The following is a 23,284-nucleotide window of genomic DNA, read 5'->3' as shown; positions in this document are numbered from 1 at the left end:
CTCACTGCCCTAATGGAGCTCGCAGTCTAAATTCCCTATCAGTAGTTCTTTAAAGTGTGGGCAGAAACCCATGCAAGCACAGGAGAACATACAAACTCCATGATGTTGTCCTTGGTTGGATTCGAACCTAAGACCTCAGTTCTGCAAGGCACTAGTGCCTTCCTTACAATGTCCTATATGCTGCTTCTCAGTGATTCTGAGTGAAGCATAATCACCAGTCCTTATGTGTAGTCTATGGGCAGAAATCATTACAGCCAGTCTCCACCCACCAGCTTAGGGACCATTGAGATTAATAGATGTAGGATGCAGAGGAAAAAAAATGCTTAAAAATGCCAGATATAAGTCATAATGGTCAGATATAGTGGTATTCTTCTAGGATAAATACACACAGCAACTTATTCTGGAAGCGTAGGAAAGCTTTAACCTGTTTCTTTAGGTAGATTAGGATAGGACTTTGTGGTTTTAACTATGTGTCTTGAGTTCCCACTTTACATTTATATTTAAGTTAGGTTTTGTGTCACGGCTGTCATGGTCTGGTGGTAGTGGACTGTGACACTTTTGCCGTGCATGCTTGTTGCTGGTGGCAACGTGTTGTTAGCTTGATTATACACTTCCCCTTTAAGGCCGGTGTTCCTTCCCATTTTGGTTTGTTTAGGGTTAATGGTGTGTGCAAGGTGGAGCTGGGTGTGGCCTCATGGCTCTTCTTGTACTGGAGTTGTGAGATTGAGGTTAGTTGTATGTCTGTCTTTGTATGAGTAGGAGCTTTGCTCCTCTCAGGATGTGTCACCTGTCTGTGAGGGCCTCCTTGTGGAACATCAAGGTTTTTGGCAATGTCATCCTGATGTTTCCCCGTGTCTCCTTACCCTTCCTCACCTGTTTATGTTGTTTGGTGTGGGTTTATGTACAGGGTGTTTGTTGTATGTCATTTAGTGTTCCATGTCTGGTCTATTTGGTGTTTGTAGTCCAGCATGGTTGTTTGACATTTCCCCTGTCTGTCTGTGCCTGTGGAAGTGGGCTCCATGGTTTCCCGGAGGGGTGAACCCCAAGTCAGCAAGCTGTAGTTGTTCCACCCAGTCGTTGTGGTAGGTAAGTGGTGGTTGTTCCAGTGCGTGTTGTTTGCGTTGGGCTCTTACCTGCCGTTATGTATTTATGCTTGCTCTCTTCTCCTTAATTGTTGCTAGGCCTGTGGGAGACTCCGGTTCTTCCATGTCTTGGAGAAACCGGTTGTCTCTTTCTCCTGACAATACCATCAGGGATCATCAGGGCAAATTAGGGTCCAAGGTTCCGGGTATGAGCCATTCCACCATCAGGGTTGGCTCATACAGTCAGGAGGTCAGGGATTGTATTTAGGGATGCATAGGAGGTGACCTGCTCCCTTATCCTGGCTTCTAGGCATAGTGGCATCGGCTTTATAGACATTGTGTGGTGGTGGGTTTACCCCCACTCCCCAGCGTGACATTTGGGAGTTGGTTGTTTAATGAGTGCATTAATTGCCATACAGCAGATAGGTCAAGACAGCCACTTGGCATCCTGCCAATTAGAGGATAAAGAGCCCTCATCTGTAACTGCTCAGATACCATGATCACTATTACAATGCAACTTAAATATGCTGCTAGGTTTAAGCTGTTAACTGCTCACGGATTGCCACCATAGTTAGTACTGCCTTGTACTGTGGCTCCCTGCTCCCTGTGCCGCTCCTGGTCCCCGCACTGCCGCAGCTGCTTCTCCCCGTACACAGATGAAAACATCCGGTGTTGGGGGGGTGGGTTCAGCCAATGGCAGGCGGTGACGGGGATGAGCCTCCCTAGCATCACCCACGATGCTAGGGAGGTTCTTTCCTATCACCGTTTTCCATTGGCTGCTTCCCCCCGATCCCGGATGTTTTCATCCGTGTACAGGGAGAAGCAGTCACGGCAGTGCGGGGACCAGGAGCGGCACAGGGAGCTGGGTGCCACCTAATTAGATTCAGTGTGAGGGGCCCGGGCATATGGGAGGCATTTGTTAGTCTTGTTTAGCCCCTTCAAGTCTAAACTAGTAATATATTAATTGTAAACTGCCAGTTCAGTATAGAGAGAGGTGTTCTTCAATTACATAAAGTCCAGAAATGTAACTGTTTTCAAGATTGTTACCTTATTGCCCCATTCACACGACCATATTTTTGGGCTGTATCTGATTTGCATTTTTGTATGGGACCCATACATTTTGAATGGTGTTATGTTCTGTGGGTGCATAACCACTGTCCCACGTGACCGACTCCCTCAGTTCTTCACAATACCTCTGATGGTGAGGATAGACTTTCCCGAGGGGTGTACTTTAATGCTACCTCTGAGGGGGGTTCGGACATGAGGGAACAGGGATCTGGGTGTGGACCCATTGGACTGAACTCCAGATGGTACAGTACACCTGGGAGGCCAGAGACAAATCATTCGGTGGCGAGCCAAGGTCACAGCACTAGGTCCAAGGTCAGAGGCAGGTGGCAGAATAGCGATAACTGTAACAGGGTCCAAGGTCAGAGCAGGTGGAAAAGTAGCAAGGTCCCTAGGCAAGATCAGGGGCAGGCGGCAGTCAAGCAGTGTCCGTTAAGCAATATCCAAGGTCCAGTATACAGAAATGACAAGAAACAGTAACATCTTCGCTCAAGGCTGCAGACCAGCCGTAGGCTGGGGAAGATAGAGGGCGTGCGCGTTCTGACTCACTAAAGGAGGAGAGACATGCGCCCACGCGCACACCCTATATACACTATAGAACTCTGAGCCAGAGAGCAAACTCCGCTCAAAGTAAGAAGGAGGATGCCAGCGGCAGGAACTACATAGCTGCGCCCATCCTGGAAGGGGGAGGAAGCGCTGGCATGGAGCACCGATACCATAGTTAAGATACCTGCTGCCCATGCCTGTCAGCACAGCACTCGCCAGCAGGAGGGAGTGATGGAGCCTGCCTGTGCATGGGGACAGAAACGCAGGCACGTAGCGCCGGGTTTATAAATGGGTCCACAAAAATGCAGACAGCACACCGTGTGCTGCCCACATCCATATGTCCGTTCTGCAGTCCTGCAAAGAAAGATAGAACATGTCCTACTTTTGTCTGTTTTGAGGACAAGAATAGGCATTGTTACAATGGATCCGCAAAAAAAATCAATGCAACACGGATGTCATACAGAAGGCATCCGTATGTCTTGCGGAATTGCATTTTGCGTACCGCAAAATACATACGTCATGTTAATGCACGCTGTCTTGCATGTGTTCTCTTTTTAGAACCCCAGAAATGATTCTTATAACAGCCTGTTGTCATGCTGTACTATAATTAGTTTTATACTTCTTTAAATAAATAATTGCACTTACATCAGACACATCTGTTCACATGCAAGTGCAAAAAACATCTGCATGAGCCCATGATGTCTGCTAAAAGTATTGATATTGAAATGTTCACTTAAAAGAGTATTTCGACCCCAGATCGCTAGAGCATGCCATTATTACTAATCTGTGGGGATTCAATGTGACTCGTAATGATCATAGAAAAGGGGTAAAGAACTCGTTGGAATGTCTTTGCACAGCACCATTCAAGTGAATACCAGACAGCAAGGTGGGCAGAGTGCCAAGGTATCTGTTAAAAATCTGAAGGGCTTCCTCATCACTCATCAGTCATCAGTGTAGATGCCAGCAGTCGAGCTGATCAGCAAGTGATGGCATATTCTAGACCAGGCATCCTCAAACTGCGGCCCTCCAGCTGTTGCAAAACTACAACTCCCAGCATGCCCAAACAGCCTACAGGTATCAGACTACAGCAGGGCATTGTGGGAGTTGTAGTTTTACAACAGCTGGAGGGCTGCAGTTTGAGCATGCCTGTTCTAGACACTAGAAGTTTTCCTTATGTAAGGAGAAGTTTGAATAGTCTATACACAAATGATGTTGATCCACTGGATTCACACACCAACATGTCCTATCAATTCAAGATGTTTAATATCATTTAATTATTTCCTAGGCATTTACCTGACCATATGTACCGGATTAACCGGAAGTCATGAAAGGATCTGTCTCCATGACCACTACTCACTGGTCTGGCTCTGAATATAGAAACAGATAAATATTGCATGACCTTTTATGTGCTTTCTAGTAGTTCACTGGCTATTTAATGCTTGATCCGGATAAGCATTCATAGTTGTGGAAATTCATAATCAAACAGATCCAGCAACAGCAGATTATGACAGATTTTAGGTAACTAAAAGAGAGTAAAAATAATTCCAAGTTAATAAAAGTTAGAATCCCACTTTAACCGTTGACCTCATGGTTTTAATATTACAGAGACCTACTTTATGAATTATTAGTCCCCAGGTCCAGAGTGCAAAATGATAAATATGGAATGCTGCATACCCCAAAAACACAGTCAAATGACATTTTCCTTTTTGTGGTGGGGCCAACCTAAGGGAAGCAGTCCTTACAATTATAATGGAAAGCAGATGCAGTATAAAGAAATGCAGCCAATGTATAATTACTTGATTAACCTAAAACAGCAGATTATGTAACATAATGGAGCTAAAATTGCTGCAGTAATCTAAGTATAGAACATGATTTGTATTTATATGTAACAGTTGTACAGTATGTTAGTATTAGACACACTTTACACATCCAGCATTTACAGTAATACAATTACATCAAATAAAATGGAACAATCTAAACATAAAATATTTTAAATTTAATAGAAACATAGAAGATTGACAGCTGAAGAAGACCACCTGGTCCACCTAGTTTGTCCTTATATTGTTTCTTTTTCTATCTTTAGATAGAAGTGTGTTTATTGCACTTTAACATGGTCACATTAAAGTGGAGTAAATATCTGCTCCTTTGTCAGACACAGGGAAGATTGCTTAAAGGGAATCTGTCAGCATGATTTTGCATATTGCCTGTAAAAGCTTGCAGAGAGTAATAAAGTGGCACCTTTATTTTTGAAACCCGTTGCTCATATCTAGCCCCTGGGTTCAGCTTGTCTCCGGCTGCTATACTGATGCAGCCCCTCCTTTCATTAATTGAGGAGGCCAAGTGCCTGAATGCTCCACTATTGTACAACCTTGGCACATCCACAGTACAGGACCCAGTTCCTGCCCTGGAGAAGGAAACTGTACTGCGCATGTGCCAAAGTTTTACAAAGCATGAGATTACAGATTGCGTGAGATTGCGCTGTGTAAGATTATAGGGTCAAGGGAAAGGAAAATTAAAACTCCTGGGTCTGTCAATCAGCAAATGGAAGGAGAGGTGTCTTCAGTACAGGAGCGGCACTAGGGTGCACCAATAGACTAGGGCCTGCCCTTGATGCACTTCACAGCTCATGTACATATTGAATAAAACCTTTTTTTTTCTGTGGAATGCAGCAACACATTTTAATAGTAAATGCACTGTTTTATTACTCTCTGCAAGTCTTACCAGGCATTACGCTAGGTTTAATATTTAAACTTGTGCTGAGACTCCCTTTAATACAGATGAGCTGCCAGGGAAGGGCTGATTCTACATAATGTTCCTGGGATCAGTTCAGGATGTTATCATGCAGGGAGTCTGGTTACTATTGTGTCCCTCTCACACTTTTTACTGCCATTTGACATACTCGTACTTCAGCTTTTTTTTTTTACCTCTGTCCTTTTTTATTATCTGTATTGTTACGAGCAATAAAATGTTCCTGGAAATCAACACCCACAAAGAAGAAGGTTCAACAGGTTTTGGCTGAGTAGAAGGCAGATCACTTTCTGTGGACATATATATCCCTTCCTCCATCCCCTCCCTTTCTTTTTTTCTCACTTCTCTCAGAATTTGGATTCAGATTTTCCAGAGCTGTTGGACGTAAAATACATTAGACAATAGCAGGGGGAGGGGATGGCCAATGAGGTTTATTAACTATTCACGCAGAGTGTACATAACTTTTTTGCGTTGCTTTCCAGATTCTGGCACACAGAAAACTGCACCATTCCGAGGAGAACTTGGTTCAGATTGTCCACAGGGCTATAAAAGACTCAACAGCACTCATTGCCAGGGTAAATATCTAATAAACTGTGCCCGCATGGTAAAAGTAGCAGTGTCTGATCTACATGCCATGTGACTGAATACAATAGTACAGTATATATCGGTTCCGAAAACTTACACTATAATTATCAGCATTGCTCCCCCGTCAATATATCTGAAAGTTATGTTTCTTTGTCTATAACTATCAAATATTCATTGAAAGAAAAGCTTGTATGCATACAAAAGGCTGATGCTGCCACATAAACCTTGTTTATTGCCATATTTTTAGTAGCATAATTGACATATGACCATTGTTTGTACTATGACTGGATGACTGAAAAATGTTGTAATCAAATTTGTGTCTAGTAAAGAAAATTGGACATTGTTGGAGTCACAGTCTAAAGCAAAATCACACTTTTAACATTTCTTAGATGAAATGTAAATGGAATGGGAAGACCAGCGGTTGCAGAAGCGAGTAGCCATGCGGATGCCCTTTCTGGGAGAGCAGCCCCGGGAGGAATGGGTAAAGAAATTGGAACACCTAGTATGGCAGGAGCTGTGGCAGGAAGATGCCTACCAGGCGCTCTGGTGGTATGGGGCACAGTACCTACCCAGGACAGCTGAGCATGACAAGCCAGAGGGAGAGGAGTTTGATGGCCCTGGCTTGTTATGGGAGACTTTTTCAGAGCTGGAGTTTGGGAGCCCTACACAAGCCCGGTTCCCTGATCTCTTTGAATGGAGGGAGAGCAGGTATGACTGGGACGACACTCATGAGATTGAGCAGGACCTGGTCCACCTGGTGACCCGGGAGATGGAGCTGGAACAGGGCTACCAGCAGCTGTTCCACTCCAGTGAGAATGCTCAGCAGGAGAGCAGAGTGACAGACCCAGAGCCAGACCCCTTCAGCTGGGAAGATATTGTGGAGGTTTACTGGGAAGAACCCCAGGGGGCCAGTGGAGATGGGACTGAGGTCTCTCCACCGGTCCTGCAGGGAATTGGGAGCCCAGTCTCCATTCCCCAGCGGCAGGCTGAGTTACAGGGGGCAGAGACAGTCGGTCCTGTCCCCCAGCGGCAATGTGATTTATTGGGAATTGGGAGCCCAGTCTCCATTCCCCAGCGGCAGGCTGAGTTACAGGGGGCATAGACAGTCGGTCCTGTCCCCCAGCAGCAGAGTGTTTTATTGGGAGAGGAGAGCTTTGTCCTCCCACCCCAGCGGCAGAGTGTCCAGCAGGGAATAGAGAGCCCAGTCTCCTTTCCCCAGCAGCAGGACACTGTATTGGAAGCAGAGACGGTCGGTCGCCCTCCCCAGCGGCTAGAAGTATGTATGGGAGAGGAGCTGGTTACCCCCTCTCCCCAACAGCAGCTTAATGTATCAGGGGGAGACAGTAAGACCCACAACAGTGCAGATGGGACCATGGTCTCTGCACTTACAGCACAGGGGGTAGGGACAGTCGGTCCTGTCCCCCAGCAACAGGGCTGTTTAGCCAAAGGGGAGACAGTCAGTCTCCCCCTTCAGCAGCAGAGCTGTGTATCTAAAGGGGAGACAGTCGGTCTCCCCCTCCAGGAGCAGAGCTGGGTATCCAAATGGGAGACAGTCGGTCTCCACCTCCAACAACCAGGCTCCAACCAGGCTTCTTCCGTGGTAGCGCTGGCACCAGGGCAAAGTACCGCTGGTCTCTGCCCACTCAGCAACCCAACAAGGCAGTCTACCAGTCCCCCACACAGCCGTGGTGAGGCACCTGGACATGGACAAGTTTCTCCCTTGCTCAAGTGTAGTAACCATTTATTGTGGGTGGGCTGTACTGCTGTTTCTGTTTTGTGGGTGGGCTGCTGAACTAACAAGGGCACTGACTGTCAGGAAGTCAGATACCCTGTTAGTCTGTTTGGAAAAGGTGAGAGATATGACTAGACCAATCTCGCCACATTGCATTGGAGAAGCCTGGTCGCCCGCCTGCTTCCTTTAGACTATGGCCCCATGTTGAAACGCTTGATTTTCCCCTGCAAAGACTATGTGAAAGACTTTGGCTCCATGGCGATTCTACTGTATTCATTTAGTATGAGTGCCATTCACCTAATAATATGCGCTCAGACCTGAGCTATCTGGGGATATGTTAAATGTCTATGTTTTATGCAATAGCTGCACAGTTAAATATTTTTATGTCTCTTATTGTCTTTTGCTACCATGTGGCTAATGGAGTTTTGCCTCTGCCCTTGGAGATAAATTGGATTACTTCCCAATTGTCTCCAGGACAGAAGACTTTGTGTAAAACTGTGTATTCTCCTGCCTGTGATAATTACATTAATCCATTGTGTAAGGTAATTGTATCACAGGCAGAGGGGAGGATTTTGTGTGGGAGTGTCTGAGTGTATTGTACGGGGTTACTGGTTGTTTTACAAAACCCTGTGGGTGTAAGAATGTGTATATAAGAACAATAAACACACAGCTCTGGCTGACCACTGCTTGACCCTCAACACGGCGCCTTGTCTCATTCTTGGGTGGATTTATTGTATGCTGTTCCAATTCGACTGCTTGGAGTGTAAACCTTTCATATGGTTTTTCCTATTCGGCTGTATGCATGTGGTTTCCAGTTCGGGAGAGAGGCGTCTTTAGTAGCTGCCCTTGCATCTGCAATGGGAATATCTCTTAAATGGCTTTTACCCCCTTTTATGCCCGGGGTGCCGTTACAGTAGTCTAGTCTTCATTACAGGTATATTGACAGCTTGACGTTACATTGATTTGGTCGTGAAAATAGTGTTACGGCCATTCCTCCAAGGAGCCATTTTTCAACAAGACAATGCCAGGCTGCATGTTGATCATGCTACCGTGATACCCTGGCCTGTGGCATCTCCGGATTTCTCTCCCATTGAGCAAATCTGGTACGTCATTAGTCGGTAATTGCAAAGCACAGGATCTTGATGATCCTTTGAATATCATATGATTTTGTCTTTTTTTTCTTGGTGTTGCAATGTTGAGGACTGCATATCCAATATATACAGTGGGGGAAATAATTATTTGACCCCTCACTGATTTTGTAAGTTTGTCCAATGACAAAGAAATGAAAAGTCTCAGAACAGTATCATTTCAATGGTAGGTTTATTGTAACAGTGGCAGATAGCACATCAAAAGGAAAATCGAAAAAATAACTTTAAATAAAAGATAGCAACTGATTTGCATTTCATTGAGTGAAATAAGTATTTGAACCCCTACCAACCATTAAGAGTTCTGGCTCCCACAGAGTGGTTAGACACTTCTACTCAATTAGTCACCCTCATTAAGGACACCTGTCTTAACTAGTCACCTGTATAAAAGACACCTGTCCACAGAATCAATCAATCAAGCAGACTCCAAACTCTCCAACATGGGAAAGACCAAAGAGCTGTCCAAGGATGTCAGAGACAAAATTGTAGACCTGCACAAGGCTGGAATGGGCTACAAAACCATTAGCAAGAAGCTGGGAGAGAAGGTGACAACTGTTGGTGCGATTGTTCGAAAATGGAAGGAGCACAAAATGACCATCAATCGACCTCGCTCTGGGGCTCCACGTAAGATCTCACCTCGTGGGGTGTCAATGGTTCTGAGAAAGGTGAAAAAGCATCCTAGAACTACACGGGAGGAGTTAGTTAATGACCTCAAATTAGCAGGGACCACAGTCACCAAGAAAACCATTGGAAACACATTACACCGCAATGGATTAAAATCCTGCAGGGCTCGCAAGGTCCCCCTGCTCAGGAAGGCACATGTGCAGGCCCGTCTGAAGTTTGCCAATGAACACCTGAATGATTCAGAGAGTGACTGGGAGAAGGTGCTGTGGTCTGATGAGACCAAAATAGAGCTCTTTGGCATTAACTCAACTCGCTGTGTTTGGAGGAAGAAAAATGCTGCCTATGACCCCCAAAACACCGTCCCCACCGTCAAGCATGGGGGTGGAAACATTTTGCTTTGGGGGTGTTTTTCTGCTAAGGGCACAGGACAACTTATTCGCATAAACGGGAAAATGGACGGAGCCATGTATCGTGAAATCCTGAGCGACAACCTCCTTCCCTCTGCCAGGAAACTGAAAATGGGTCGTGGATGGGTGTTCCAGCACGACAATGACCCAAAACATACAGCAAAGGCAACAAAGGAGTGGCTCAAGAAGAAGCACATTAAGGTCATGGAGTGGCCTAGTCAGTCTCCGGACCTTAATCCAATCGAAAACCTATGGAGGGAGCTCAAGCTCAGAGTTGCACAGAGACAGCCTCGAAACCTTAGGGATTTAGAGATGATCTGCAAAGAGGAGTGGACCAACATTCCTCCTAAAATGTGCGCAAACTTGGTCATCAATTACAAGAAACGTTTGACCTCTGTGCTTGCAAACAAGGGTTTTTCCACCAAGTATTAAGTCTTTTTTTGTTAGAGGGTTCAAATACTTATTTCACTCAATGAAATGCAAATCAGTTGCTATTTTTTATTTAAAGTTATTTTTTCGATTTTCCTTTTGATGTGCTATCTGCCACTGTTACAATAAACCTACCATTGAAATGATACTGTTCTGAGACTTTTCATTTCTTTGTCATTGGACAAACTTACAAAATCAGTGAGGGGTCAAATAATTATTTCCCCCACTGTATATATATATATATATATATATATATATATATATATATATATGTATGTATATATGTATATATAGACAGAGAGAGAGAGAGAAAGAGAGAGAGAGAAAAAAATTCCACGGCACTTCCAGGGAGTAAATTAAATACTTTCACACTTGCGTTTATCTTTTCCGGCATAGGCTACTTTCACACTAGCGGCAGGACGGATCCGACAGGCTGTTCACCCTGTCGGATGCGTCCTGCCGCTATTTCGCCGTGCCGCCGGACTGCCGCTCCGTCTCCATTGACTATAATGGGGACACGGCAGTGCACGACGAGAGGCCGCCGGACTAAAAGTACTGCATGTCCGACTTTTTAGCCCGGCGGCCTCTCACCATGGACTGCCATGCTGCACCGGAGCTCCACCCCTGTCCCCATTATAGTCAACGGGGACGAAGCAGCAGTCCGGTGGCACAGCGAAATAGCGGCAGGACGGATCCGACAGGGTGAACAGCCTGTCGGATCCGTCCTGCCGCTAGTGTGAAAGTACCCATAGAGTTCCGTCCTAGGGGCTCTATACCGGAAAATAACTGATCAGTTTAATCCCCATGCATTCTGAATGGAGAGCATTCCGTTCAGGATGCATCAGGATGTCTTCAGTTCAGTCTTTTTGACGGTTCAGGCAAAAGATAAAATCGCAGCATGTTACGGTTTTATCTCTGGCCAAAAAAACTGAAGACTTGAATGAATTTTTACCATAGGAATATATTAGTGCCGGATCAATTCAAAATACCGGAATGCCGGATCTGTCCTTCCGGTCTGCTCATACGCAGACCGGTAAAAATGTGAAAAAAAATCGAAACAGATCAGTTTGTCCGTATGACAAACGGACAGACGGATCCGTTCTTGCAATGCATTTGTAAGATGGATCAGGATCCTGATCAGTCTTAAAATGCAATCAGTTGGCATACGTTTTGCTGGATCCGGCAGGCAGTTTCGGCGACTAACTGCCTGTCGGATTCCTCTACCGAAAGTGTGAAAGTAGCCTTTCTGGGACTTTTCTCAAGCAGTGACAGTCCCAGTAAGACTGAAACATTGCAGTCTGGTGATTAAAGGGAACCTGCCATCAACTTTATGCTAACCGTACTGAGGGCAGCATAAAATAGTGACAGAAATGCTGATTTCAGCGGTGTGTCACTCATGAGCTAAAAGTAAGTGGTTGCTGAGAACCAGAATCATAATCATTGCAGCACAGGCCTTGAAAAGAGTCAGATCTACCTGAGAAGAGTCCTGGTCATTCATAATCTCCTGCTCTCCCCGACCATCTGCTGATGATTGGCAGTTCTCTCCTAGAGAGAAAGGGAGAAAACTCGGTAGAAGACTGTCAATCATCAGCAGGTGGGCAGGAGAGCAGGAATTTATGAATAACCATGACTCTTCTCAGGTATCTCTCTTCTAAGCCCAGTCTGCAATGATTGTGATGATGGTTCTCGGCAACCACTTACTTTTAACTTATAAATGACAGACCTCTGAAATCATCTCACCTGTCTCTACTTTATGCTGCCGTTAGTATGGGCAGAATAAATTTGATGACAGGTTCCCTTTAAAACACATTTTATTTTATTTTATTTACTCCCTGGAAGTGCTATGGAATTTTTCTCTTTTTGTCTTTTAGGAAGTTGGGTTGCCTCCACAGCCGCTGGCACACTGTTACAAAATTCTCTGCTGTGCTGCTGACAACCTTTGGACTTTAGATATATATAGATATACTAGAAAAAGTACTCGGCAATGCCCGAGTATGAAGTGTTGGTCTGTTTATGATCTCCACAGCAACCCGCCACCTTAACTGTGACCTCCACAGCGGGACACCCACTTAAGAGTGACCTCCAGAGCACCACAACCCCATAACAGTACACTCCATAGCACTCCACCCCCTTAACATTGAGTTCCACAGCATCCTGCCTCCTTAACAGTGACCTCCACTGCACCCCACTCTCTTAACAGTGACCTACACAGAGCCCCGCCCTCCTTAACAATGACATTCACAGTGCACTGCCCCCTTAACAGTGACTTCTGCAGCACCCTGCTCCCTTTACAGTGACCTCCACAAAACCACACCCACTTAACAGTAAACTTCACAGGGCCCCACTTCTTAACCTATAGCTGTGAAGAAAAATGGCTAAGCTGTTATGGAAACCTGGTATAAAACTGTGTGTATGTCAAGACTAAAGGACCTGCGAGCTTGCATTGGCTAATGTGGGTCATGTGAAAGTATGTGTTAGTTTGGATATGAGTGAAGGACCCGTGAGCTTCTATTGGCTAGGGAGGGTCATGTGAACGTGTGTATGTCAGGATATGAATTAAGGAACTGTGACTTTCTATTGGTTAATACATTTTTGGGGAATATCTCAAGAATGGTACGCCCTCAAAGTGCTGAGACCTTAACAAAAAATCTTCCCAGATACCTGATGTTCCTATGTACCAAATTTTGTATCCAACGGTACAGGAATTTGGATGCCTATAGAAGACAGAAAGACAGACAGAGGCAAACAGATTGATTTTTATAAGATAAATATCTAATATATATATATATATATATATATATATATATATATATATATATATATATATCATTTCCTCCGATCAATCTGTAAACAAAGCCCAAATCCATTGAAAGGAAAAAGTAAAATTTTGCATAAACATAAGTATCCAGAGCCTTTAGTGTAGCACTTGAAATTTAGATCTGTGGCTTCCTGTTTCTCTTGATTGTTTCTACACTTTGATTGTAGCCTACATTTGCTTAATTTGGTTGATCGGACATGATTTGGAAGACACATCCCTGTCTACATGGGATCTCACAGCTGATTATGCATATCAAAAAAACAAGCCATGTGGAGGAAAGAACTGCCTGTAAAGCCTAGAGATGGGATTGTGTGGCAGCACAGATCTGGAGAAGGGTACACAAAATTGCTGATGCACTGAAAGTTTCCAACAGCACAATGACCTCCATAATTCTTAATTGGACTGTTTGGAACAACAAGGACTCTTCTTAGAGCTGGCGACCCCACCAAACTAGGTAATCAGGGAGAAGGGCCTTGGTCAGAGAGGTGACCAAGAACAGAATGGTCACTCTGGCTGAGCTCCAAAGATCCTGTGTGCAGATGGGAGAAACTTCCAGAAGGTCAACCATCTTGTCTTTATGGCAGTGTTGCCAGAAAGAAGCCTCTCCTCAGTCAAAGATGCATGAAAGCCAGGCTGGAGTCTGCAAACAAGCCCCTAAAGGACTCTCAGACTGTGAGAAGATTCTCTGCTCTGATGAAACCAAGATTGAACTTTTTGACCTCAATTCTATGCTTTATTTCTGGAGGAAACCAGGCACTGTTCATCACTTGCCCAATATCATCCCTACAGTGAAGCATGGTGGAGGTAGCATTGTGTAACGGTTTTTCAGTGGCTATGACAGGGAGACTGGTTAAAGTTGAGGGAAAACTGAATGGAGCAAAGTACAGAGGCCTGGCTTGAACACAATCAAACGTCTCTGGAGAGACCTAAAAATGGTTGTCCACCTATGGTCCCCATCCAACCTGCAGAGCTTAGGGTACTTTCACACTAGCGGCAGGACGGATCCGACAGGCTGTTCACCATGTCAAATCCGTCCTGCTGCTTTTTCGCCGTGCCGCCGCTCCGTCCCCATTGACTATAATGGGGACGGGGGCGGAGCTCCGTCACAGCATGGCAGTTCGTGGTGAGCGGCCGCCGGACTAAAAAGTCAAACATGCAGTACTTTTAGACCGGCGGCCTTTCGCCGTGCACTGCCGTGCTGCACCGGAGGTCCGCGCCTGTCCCCATTATAGTCAATGGGGACGGAGCGGCGGCATGGCGAAATAGCGGCAGAACGGATCCGACAGGAAGAACAGCCTGTCGGATCCGTCCTGCCGCTAGTGTGAAAATAGCCTTGAGAGGATCTGCAGAGAAGAATGCCAGAAAATCCCCAAATCCAGGTGTGCAAACCTTGTGGCATCATACTCAAGACTGGAGGCTGTAATTACTGCCAAAGGTGCTTCAACTAAGTAAAATGTCAGTATACTTAAGTTAATGCAAGATTTTAGTTCTTCCTTTTCAATAAATTAGCAAATATTTCGGACATTCTGTTTTGACTTTGTCATTATGGGGTATTGAATGAGAGATTGATGGAGAGAAATATGATATGTATTGACTCATCTCTACTCCAGACCAAACCCTAAACTATGGGTACTTTCACACTAGCGTTAAAGTTTTTCGGTATTGAGTTCCGTCCTAGGGGCTCAATACCGGAAAAAAATGCTTCAGTTTGGTCCCCATTCATTGTCAATGGAGACAAAACTGAACTGAACAGAACGCAATGCTCCAAAATGCATTCCGTTCCGTTTAGTTTCCAGACCGGAGAGAAAACCGCAGCATGCTTCTTTTTTCTTTCCGTCCCTGGGATGCGGAACAAACCAAATCCGTCATAACCCCCAATGCAAGTCAATGGGGACGGATCCGTTTTCTCTGACACAATAGAAAGAAAATCCGTCCTCCATTGACTTTCAATGGAGTTCAAAACAGATCCGTTTTGGCAATGTTGAAAAAAAAGTTAAAGATAATACAACAGGATCCGTTAAAACGGATGCAGATGGTTGTATTTCAGTAACTGAAGCGTTTTTGCTGGACTCTGCCAGATCCAGCAATAACGCTTGTGTGAAAGTACCCTAATTCAGACATCAAATGACATAGCTAATACAGCCCTCCAATCAGACTCTCTACACCAGGGAGGGGTCTGCAACCTTCAGCACTCCAGCTGCTGTGAAACCACAACTCACAGCATGCACATGTGCTCGGCAGTTCTTGTAACTCCCGTAGAAGTGAATGAAGCGTTCTGGGAAATGCCAGAGGTTGCTGATCCCTGTTTTTCACTAATGCAGACCCTAGAATAAACTGCCGATACCAAATAAGTCGAGGTACCAGACCCCCAAAATACAAATTCATTGAGGTGTTATTAGAGTGGGGCACGTACAGTTGTGTTCAAAATAATAGCAGTGGGTTTAAAAAAGTGAATAAAGCTCAAAATCCTTCAAATAGCTTTTATTTCCATACACACAAATGCATTGGGAACACTACACATTCTATTCCAAATCAAAACATGACGAAAAATATATTAAATTTTTTGTTCCTCTAAAAAAAAATTGAAGAAAAGTGAATATTAACCCCTTCAACCCTGGGCCTGTTTTCACCTTCCTGCCCAGGCCATTTTTTGCAAATCTGACATGTGTCACTTTATGTGGTGATAACTTTAAAATGCTTTGACTTATCCAGGCCATTCTGAGATTGTTTTTTTCGTCACATATTGTACTTCATGACACTGGTAAAATGGAGTCAAAATTTTTTATTTGTATTTATAAAAAAAATACCAAATTTGCCAAACATTTTGAAAAATTAGCAAATTTCCAAGTTTCAACTTCTCTACTTCTATAATACAAAGTAATACCTACAAAAATAGTTATTACTTTACATTTCCCATATGTCTTCTTCATGTTTGGATCATTTTGGGAATGACATTTTATTTTTTGGAGACCTTAGAAGGCTTAGAAGTTTAGAAGCAAATCTTGAAATCTTTCAGAAATTTTCAAAAACCCACTTTTCAAGGACCAGTTCAGGTCTGAAGTCACTTTGTGAGGCTTACATAATAGAAACCACCCAAAAATGACCCCATTCTAAAAAATACACCCCTCAAGGTATTCAAAACTGATTTTACAAACTTTGTTAACCCTTTAGGTGTTCCACAAGAATTAATGGAAAATAGAGATACAATTTCAAAATTTTACTTTTTTGGCAGATTTTCCAATTTAATAATTTTTTTTCCAGTTACAAAGCAAGGGTTAACAGCCAAACAAAACTCAATATTTATGGCTCTGATTCTGTAGTTTACAGAAACACCCAATATGTTGTCGTAAACCACTGTACGGGCACACGGCAGGGCGCAGAAGGAAAGGAATGCCATACGGTTTTTGGAAGGCAGATTTTGCTGGACTGGTTTTTTGACACCATGTCCCATTTGAAGCCCCCCTGATGCACCCCTAGAGTAGAAACTCAAAAAAAGTGACCCCATTCTAGAAACTACACCCCTCAAGGTATTCAAAACTGATTTTACAAACTTTGTTAACCCTTCAGGTGTTCCACAAGAATTTATGGACAATAGATACAATTTCAAAATTTCGCTTTTTTGCCAGACTTTCCATTTAAATTTTTTTTTGCCAGTTACAAAGCAAGGGTTAACACCCCTCAAGCTATTCAAAACTGATTGCACAAACTTTGTTAACCCTTTAGGTGTACCACAAGAATTACTAAGTTCCAGCAGAATCAATAAACATAGATATCACGGGGTATAGAGAATATATATATCAAGGTTCCAGCATAGAGAAAAAAAAAACTAAAATCACGAATTTAATGATATACCTTAAAAAGATCTCAATTGGATCTACTATACACAACACAAAAAAATGCAAAAATACATACAGAATATGTGACCGATAATTTCATCCAGCTCTAAATAATAACCTGAGGTACGGGAATAGTTGTCCCTATATCTACCCCTATCCTGCAACCTCAGCCCAGGGAAGGCTCCTGATGGTGGAGGCCCCCTGTCCACGTACCTAGACTGCTATCCCTCAAATATCCCTAAAGTGTGCCATAGGGATTTTTCTAGAGTGCCCCAGGTATGAGGTGAGGATAATGGAGTGCCATTGGTACAACGATAGCTGAATGACAAGAAAGACAAAGTACAGACAAATACAAAAAACATATAGATAATCAGGGTTGACCTTATAGTCATACACCTGGTTTACCTCGACGCGTTTCCCCCTAGACAATGCTATGGGATCATCAGGAGGTTAAATACAATACTGTTAGTCTATACAGTGTAAATGTAACAGGATAAATACTAGCATATAGCCAGGTCACAAAGACAAAATCAGATGGTCGCTCTACATATAAATGATACAGGGGGTTATATTAAGGCCAATACATATGCATTATAGCACCATTCCAGGCCAGTCACGGACAGACACTATTGAGATCTTTTTAAGGTATATCATTAAATTCGTGATTTTAGTTTTTTTTTTTCTCTATGCTGGAACCTTGATATGTACCACAAGAATTTATGGAAAATAGAGATACAATTTAAAAATTTCACTTTTTTTGCAGATTTCCCATTTTAATAATTTTACAAACTTTGTTAACCCTTCAGGTGTTCCACAAAAATTTATGGAAAATAGATACAATTTAAAAATTTCACTTTTTTTGCAGATTTCCCATTTTAATAATTTTTTTCCAGTTACAAAGCAAGGGTTAACAGCCAAACAAAACTCTATGTTTATGGCTCTAATTCTGTAGTTTACAGAAAAACCCATTATGTGGTCGTAAACAGCTGTATGGGCACACGGCAGGGCGCAGAAGGAAAGGATTGCCATACGGTTTTTGGAAGGCAGATTTTGCTGGACTGGTTTTTTGACACCATGTCCCATTTGAAGCCCCCCTGATGCACCCCTACAGTAGAAACTCAAAAAAGTGACCACATTTTGGAAACTACGGGATAAGGTGCCAGTTTTATTGGTACTATTTTGGGGTACATATGATTTTTTATTGCTCTATATTACGTTTTTTTTTTTAGGCAAGTTAACAAAAAATGGCTTTTTTTTACACTTTTTTTTTTTTACGGTGTTCACCTGAGTGGTTAGGTCATGTGATATTTTTATAGAGCTGTTTTTTATGGACGTGGCGATACCTAATATGTATACTTTTATATTTTTTTCACTTTAGCACAATAATAGCAGTTTTGAAGCAAAAAATAATCATATTTTAGTGTCTCCATAGTCTGAGAGCCATAGTTTTTGTATTTTTTGACCGATTCTCTTAGGTAGGGTCTCATTTTTTTGTGGGATGAGGTGACGGTCTGATTGGTACTATTTTGGGGGACATACGCCTTTTTTATCACCTGCTATTGCAATTTTTGTGATGTAATGTGACAAAAATGGCTTTTTTTTTACACAGGTTTTTTTTTTACGGTGTTCATCTGAGTGGTTAGGTCATGTAATATTTTTATAGAGCTGGTTGTTACGGACGTGGTGATACCTAATATGTATATTTTTTTTTATGTATTTCACGTTAGCACAATAATAGCAGTTTTGAAACAAAAAAAATGTTTTAGTGTCTCCATGTTCTGAGAGCTATATTTTTTTTATTTTTTTGGCGATTGTCTTAGGTAGGGGCTCATTTTTTGCGGGATGAGGTGACGGTTTTATTGATACCATTTTGGGGGGCATACGCCTTTTTGATCGCTTGGTGTTGCACTTTTTGTGATGTAAGCTGACAAAAATGGCTTTTTATTTTTATTTTTTTATGGTGTTTATCGGACTGGGTGAATCATGTGATATATTTATAGAGCCGGTCATTACAGACGTGGCAATGCCTAATATGTGTGGGTTTTGTTTTTTCTGTTTTTTATTATAAAATAAGGGGCGTTTGTTTTTTCTTTTTTACTTTATTAATTTTATTACTTTATTATTTTATTATAAACACTTTTTTTTTCTTTTTTTACTTTACTTTATTTATGACATGCTCTTTTGGGGGTCTGATCCCCTCTGCAATGCATTACAATACATCTGACACTGAGTCATACGCTAACAGGTTGCCTAGGAGACCCAGCCTGAGGCTGAATCACCTCGGCACCCGTAGAAGGCAGTTCCGGATGCCGTGCAAGGCATTGGGCAGCCTCTGCACAGCATCGTGTTGCCACAGCAGTGCAGAGACTCGATGCGATCGTTCACCTGACACAAACCTCTTCTATGTCGTGGTCAGCGCGGACCGCGGCATAGAAGGGGTTAATCCGCCGGCATCGGCTTTTACAGCGATGCCTGCGGATACAGCAGGGGCCTGGCTACCACTGACTGCCGGGCCCCTGCAGTGATCGCGCGCGCACCGCTCAGGTGCCTGCGCGATCACAATGACGTACTATTACGTCAAATTGCGGGAACTCAGTGGTTCCCATGACGTAACAGTACGTCAAAGGTCGGGAAGGGGTTAAACTGTTCAAAAAAATAGCAGTGTTTGTATTCTTCTTTACAAACTCAAACATTCACTACATAAACTGAAAAATGTTTGATTTTGAATTCCTTTGAATCACTCAACTAATATTTAGTTGTATAACCGCTGTTTCTGAGAACTGCTGTACATCTGTGTTGCATGGAGTCAACCAACTTCTGGCCCCTGTGAACAGGTATTCCAGCCCAGGATGATTGGACTACATTCCACAGTTCTTCTCTATTTCTTGGTTGTGCCTCAGAAACTGCATTTTTGATGTCACCCCACAAGTTTTCTATTGGATTAAGATCCGGAGATTGGGCTGGCCACTCCATAACGTCAATCTTGTTGGTCTGGAACTAAGATGTTGCACGTTTACTGGTGTGTTTGGGGTTGTTGTCTTGTTGGAACACCCATTTCAAGGGCATTTCCTCTTCAGCATAAGGCAGCATGACCTCTTCAAGTATTCTGATGTGTTCAAACTGATCCATGATCCCTGGTATGCGATAAATAGGCCTAACACCTTAGTATGAGAAACATTCCCATATCATGATGCTTGCGCCACCATGCTTCACTGTCTTTACAGTGTACTGTCTCCGGCCACTAGACCCAAAAAGAACAATCTTACTTTCATCAGTCCACAAAATACCTCTTTAGGCCAGTCAATGTGCTCTTTGGCAAATTGTAACCTCTTCAGTAGGGATGAGCGAACCCGAACTGTATAGTTCGGGTTCGTACCGAATTTTGGGGTGTCCGTGACACGGACCCGAACCCGAACATTTTCGTAAAAGTCCAGGTTCGGGTTCGGTGTTCGGCGCTTTCTTGGCGCTTTTTGAAAAGCAGCCAATCAACAAGCGTCATACTACTTGCCCCAAGAGGCCATCACAGCCTTGCCTACTATTGGCATGGCTGTGATTGGCCAGTGCAGCATGTGACCCAGCCTCTATATAAGCTTAGGTCACGTAGCACTGCACGTCACTCTGCTGATTCAAGCATAGGGAGAGGTTGCAGCTGCGACGTTAGGGCGAGATTAGGCAGATTAACTCCTCCAAAAGACTTCATTCTGTGATCGATCTGCAGCTGTGGATCATTGAAGTGCTAATATCGACTTGCTCACTTTTTTGAGGCTGCCCAGAGCGTTTTTAGATCACTTTTTTCTGGGGTGATCGGCGGCCATTTTGTAACATGTGGTACGCCAGCACAAGCTACCACCAAGTGCATTTAACCATCAATAGTGTGGTTATTTTGTGCTATATCCTACATCAGCTGCAGGCTGAGCCTGTGTCACTGAAGTGCATTTAACCATCAACAGTCTGGTTATTTTTTGGCCATATACTACATCAGGTGCAGGCTGAGCCTGTGTCACCGAAGTGCATTTAACCATCAACAGTCTGGTTATTTTTTGGCCATATACTAAATCTGGTGCAGGCTGAGCCTGTGTCACCCAAGTGCATTTAACCATCAATAGTGTGGTTATTTTTTGGCCATATACTACATCAGGGGCAAGTTGAACCTGTCACCCAGCGCCTAAAAAATAGACCTGACATTTCTATTCAACCAAATCTGTACTGTTTTAGCTGGTCAAGTTATTTGTAGTGACCGTAAAAGCACATTTTTTGTTCTGGGTTGAAAAACTATTCCCAAATTTGCAATTCTCAAAATAACTAGTTTCTGCTATATGAGGCCAACTTGAAATCTATCCCAAAAAGGATATCTTACATTGAAGGTGCTGATAGTGTCATTCAGAAAAACCTAAGACACACGCTACCGTGCAGATAGAAGTCTGATTCTGTGATTAAACCTATACCTGTCACACAGCGCAAAAAAAAACAGGCCTCACATTTCTATTCAACCAAATCTGTACTGTTTTAGCTGGTCAAGTTATTTGTAGTGACCGTAAAAGCACACTTTTTGTTCTGGGTTGAAAAACTATTCCAAAATTTGCCATTCTCAAAATTGTGGTGAACGGGAACAATGAGGAAAACATCTAATAAGGGACGCGGACGTGGACATGGTCGTGGTGGTGTTAGTGGACCCTCTGGTGCTGGGAGAGGACGTGGCCGTTCTGCCACAGCCACACGTCCTAGTGAACCAACTACCTCAGGTCCCAGTAGCCAGCAGAATTTACAGCGATATTTTGTGGGGCCCAATGCCGTTCTAAGGATGGTAAGGCCTGAGCAGGTACAGGCATTAGTCAATTGGGTGGCCGACAGTGGATCCAGCACGTTCACATTATCTCCCACCCAGTCTTCTGCAGAAAGCGCACAGATGGCGCATGAAAACCAAGCCCATCAGTCTGTCACATCACCCCCATGCATATCAGGGAAACTGTCTGAGCCTCAAGTTATGCAGCAGTCTCTTATGCTGTTTGAAGACTCTGCTGCCAGGGTTTCCCAAGGGCATCCACCTAGCCCTTCCCCAGGGTTGGAAGAGATAGAATGCACTAACGCACAACCACTTATGTTTCCTGATGATGAGGACATGGGAATACCACCTCAGCACGTCTCTGATGATGACGAAACACAGGTGCCAACTGCTGCGTCTTTCTGCAGTGTGCAGACTGAACAGGAGGTCAGGGATCAAGACTGGGTGGAAGACGATGCAGGGGACGATGAGGTCCTAGACCCCACATGGAATGAAGGTCGTGCCACTGACTTTCACAGTTCGGAGGAAGAGGCAGTGGTGAGACCGAGCCAACAGCGTAGCAAAAGAGGGAGCAGTGGGCAAAATCAGAACACCCGCCGCCAAGAGACTCCGCCTGCTACTGACCGCCGCCATCTGGGACCGAGCACCCCAAAGGCAGCTTCAAGGAGTTCCCTGGCATGGCACTTCTTCAAACAATGTGCTGACGACAAGACCCGAGTGGTTTGCACGCTGTGCCATCAGAGCCTGAAGCGAGGCATTAACGTTCTGAACCTTAGCACAACCTGCATGACCAGGCACCTGCATGCAAAGCATGAACTGCAGTGGAGTAAACACCTTAAAAACAAGGAAGTCACTCAGGCTCCCCCTGCTACCTCTTCTGCTGCCGCCTCGGCCTCTTCTGCTGCTGCCGCCGCCTCGGCTTCTTCTGCTGCTGCTGCCGCCGCCTCGGCCTCTTCCTCTGCCTCTGGAGGAACGTTGGCACCTGCCGCCCAGCAAACATGGGATGTACCACCAACACCACCACCTGCGTCACCAAGCATCTCAACCATGTCACACGGCAGCGTTCAGCTCTCCATCTCACAAACATTTGAGAGAAAGCGTAAATTCCCACCTAGCCACCCTCGATCCCTGGCCCTGAATGCCAGCATTTCTAAACTACTGGCCTATGAAATGCTGTCATTTAGGCTGGTGGACACACACAGCTTCAAACAGCTCATGTCACTTGCTGTCCCACAGTATGTTGTTCCCAGCCGCCACTACTTCTCCAAGAGAGCCGTGCCTTCCCTGCACAAACAAGTGTCCGATAAAATCAAGTGTGCACTGCGCAACGCCATCTGTGGCAAGGTCCACCTAACCACAGATACGTGGACCAGTAAGCACGGCCAGGGACGCTATATCTCCCTAACTGCACACTGGGTAAATGTAGTGGCGGCTGGGCCCCAGGCGGAGAGCTGTTTGGCGCACGTCCTTCCGCCGCCAAGGAT

General features: G+C 44.2%; 1 protein-coding gene across 1 annotated transcript in view; it reads left to right on the top strand.

Annotated features, from left to right (window-relative positions):
• Positions 1-23,284, top strand: part of LTBP3 (latent transforming growth factor beta binding protein 3) — a 260,095-nt gene that overhangs the window by 96,655 nt on the left and 140,156 nt on the right. Inside the window, exon 5 of the mRNA XM_040409069.1 lies at positions 5,924-6,016. Coding sequence (XP_040265003.1) covers positions 5,924-6,016 — 93 coding nt within the window. The remainder of the gene's footprint in view (positions 1-5,923; positions 6,017-23,284) is intronic.

The sequence above is a fragment of the Bufo bufo genome, chromosome 10 (genome assembly GCF_905171765.1).
Source record: "Bufo bufo chromosome 10, aBufBuf1.1, whole genome shotgun sequence".
Taxonomy (NCBI): Eukaryota; Metazoa; Chordata; class Amphibia; order Anura; family Bufonidae; genus Bufo; species Bufo bufo.
The sequence above is the reverse complement of the archived record's forward strand: the minus strand, read 5'-3'. Positions and strand labels throughout refer to the sequence as shown.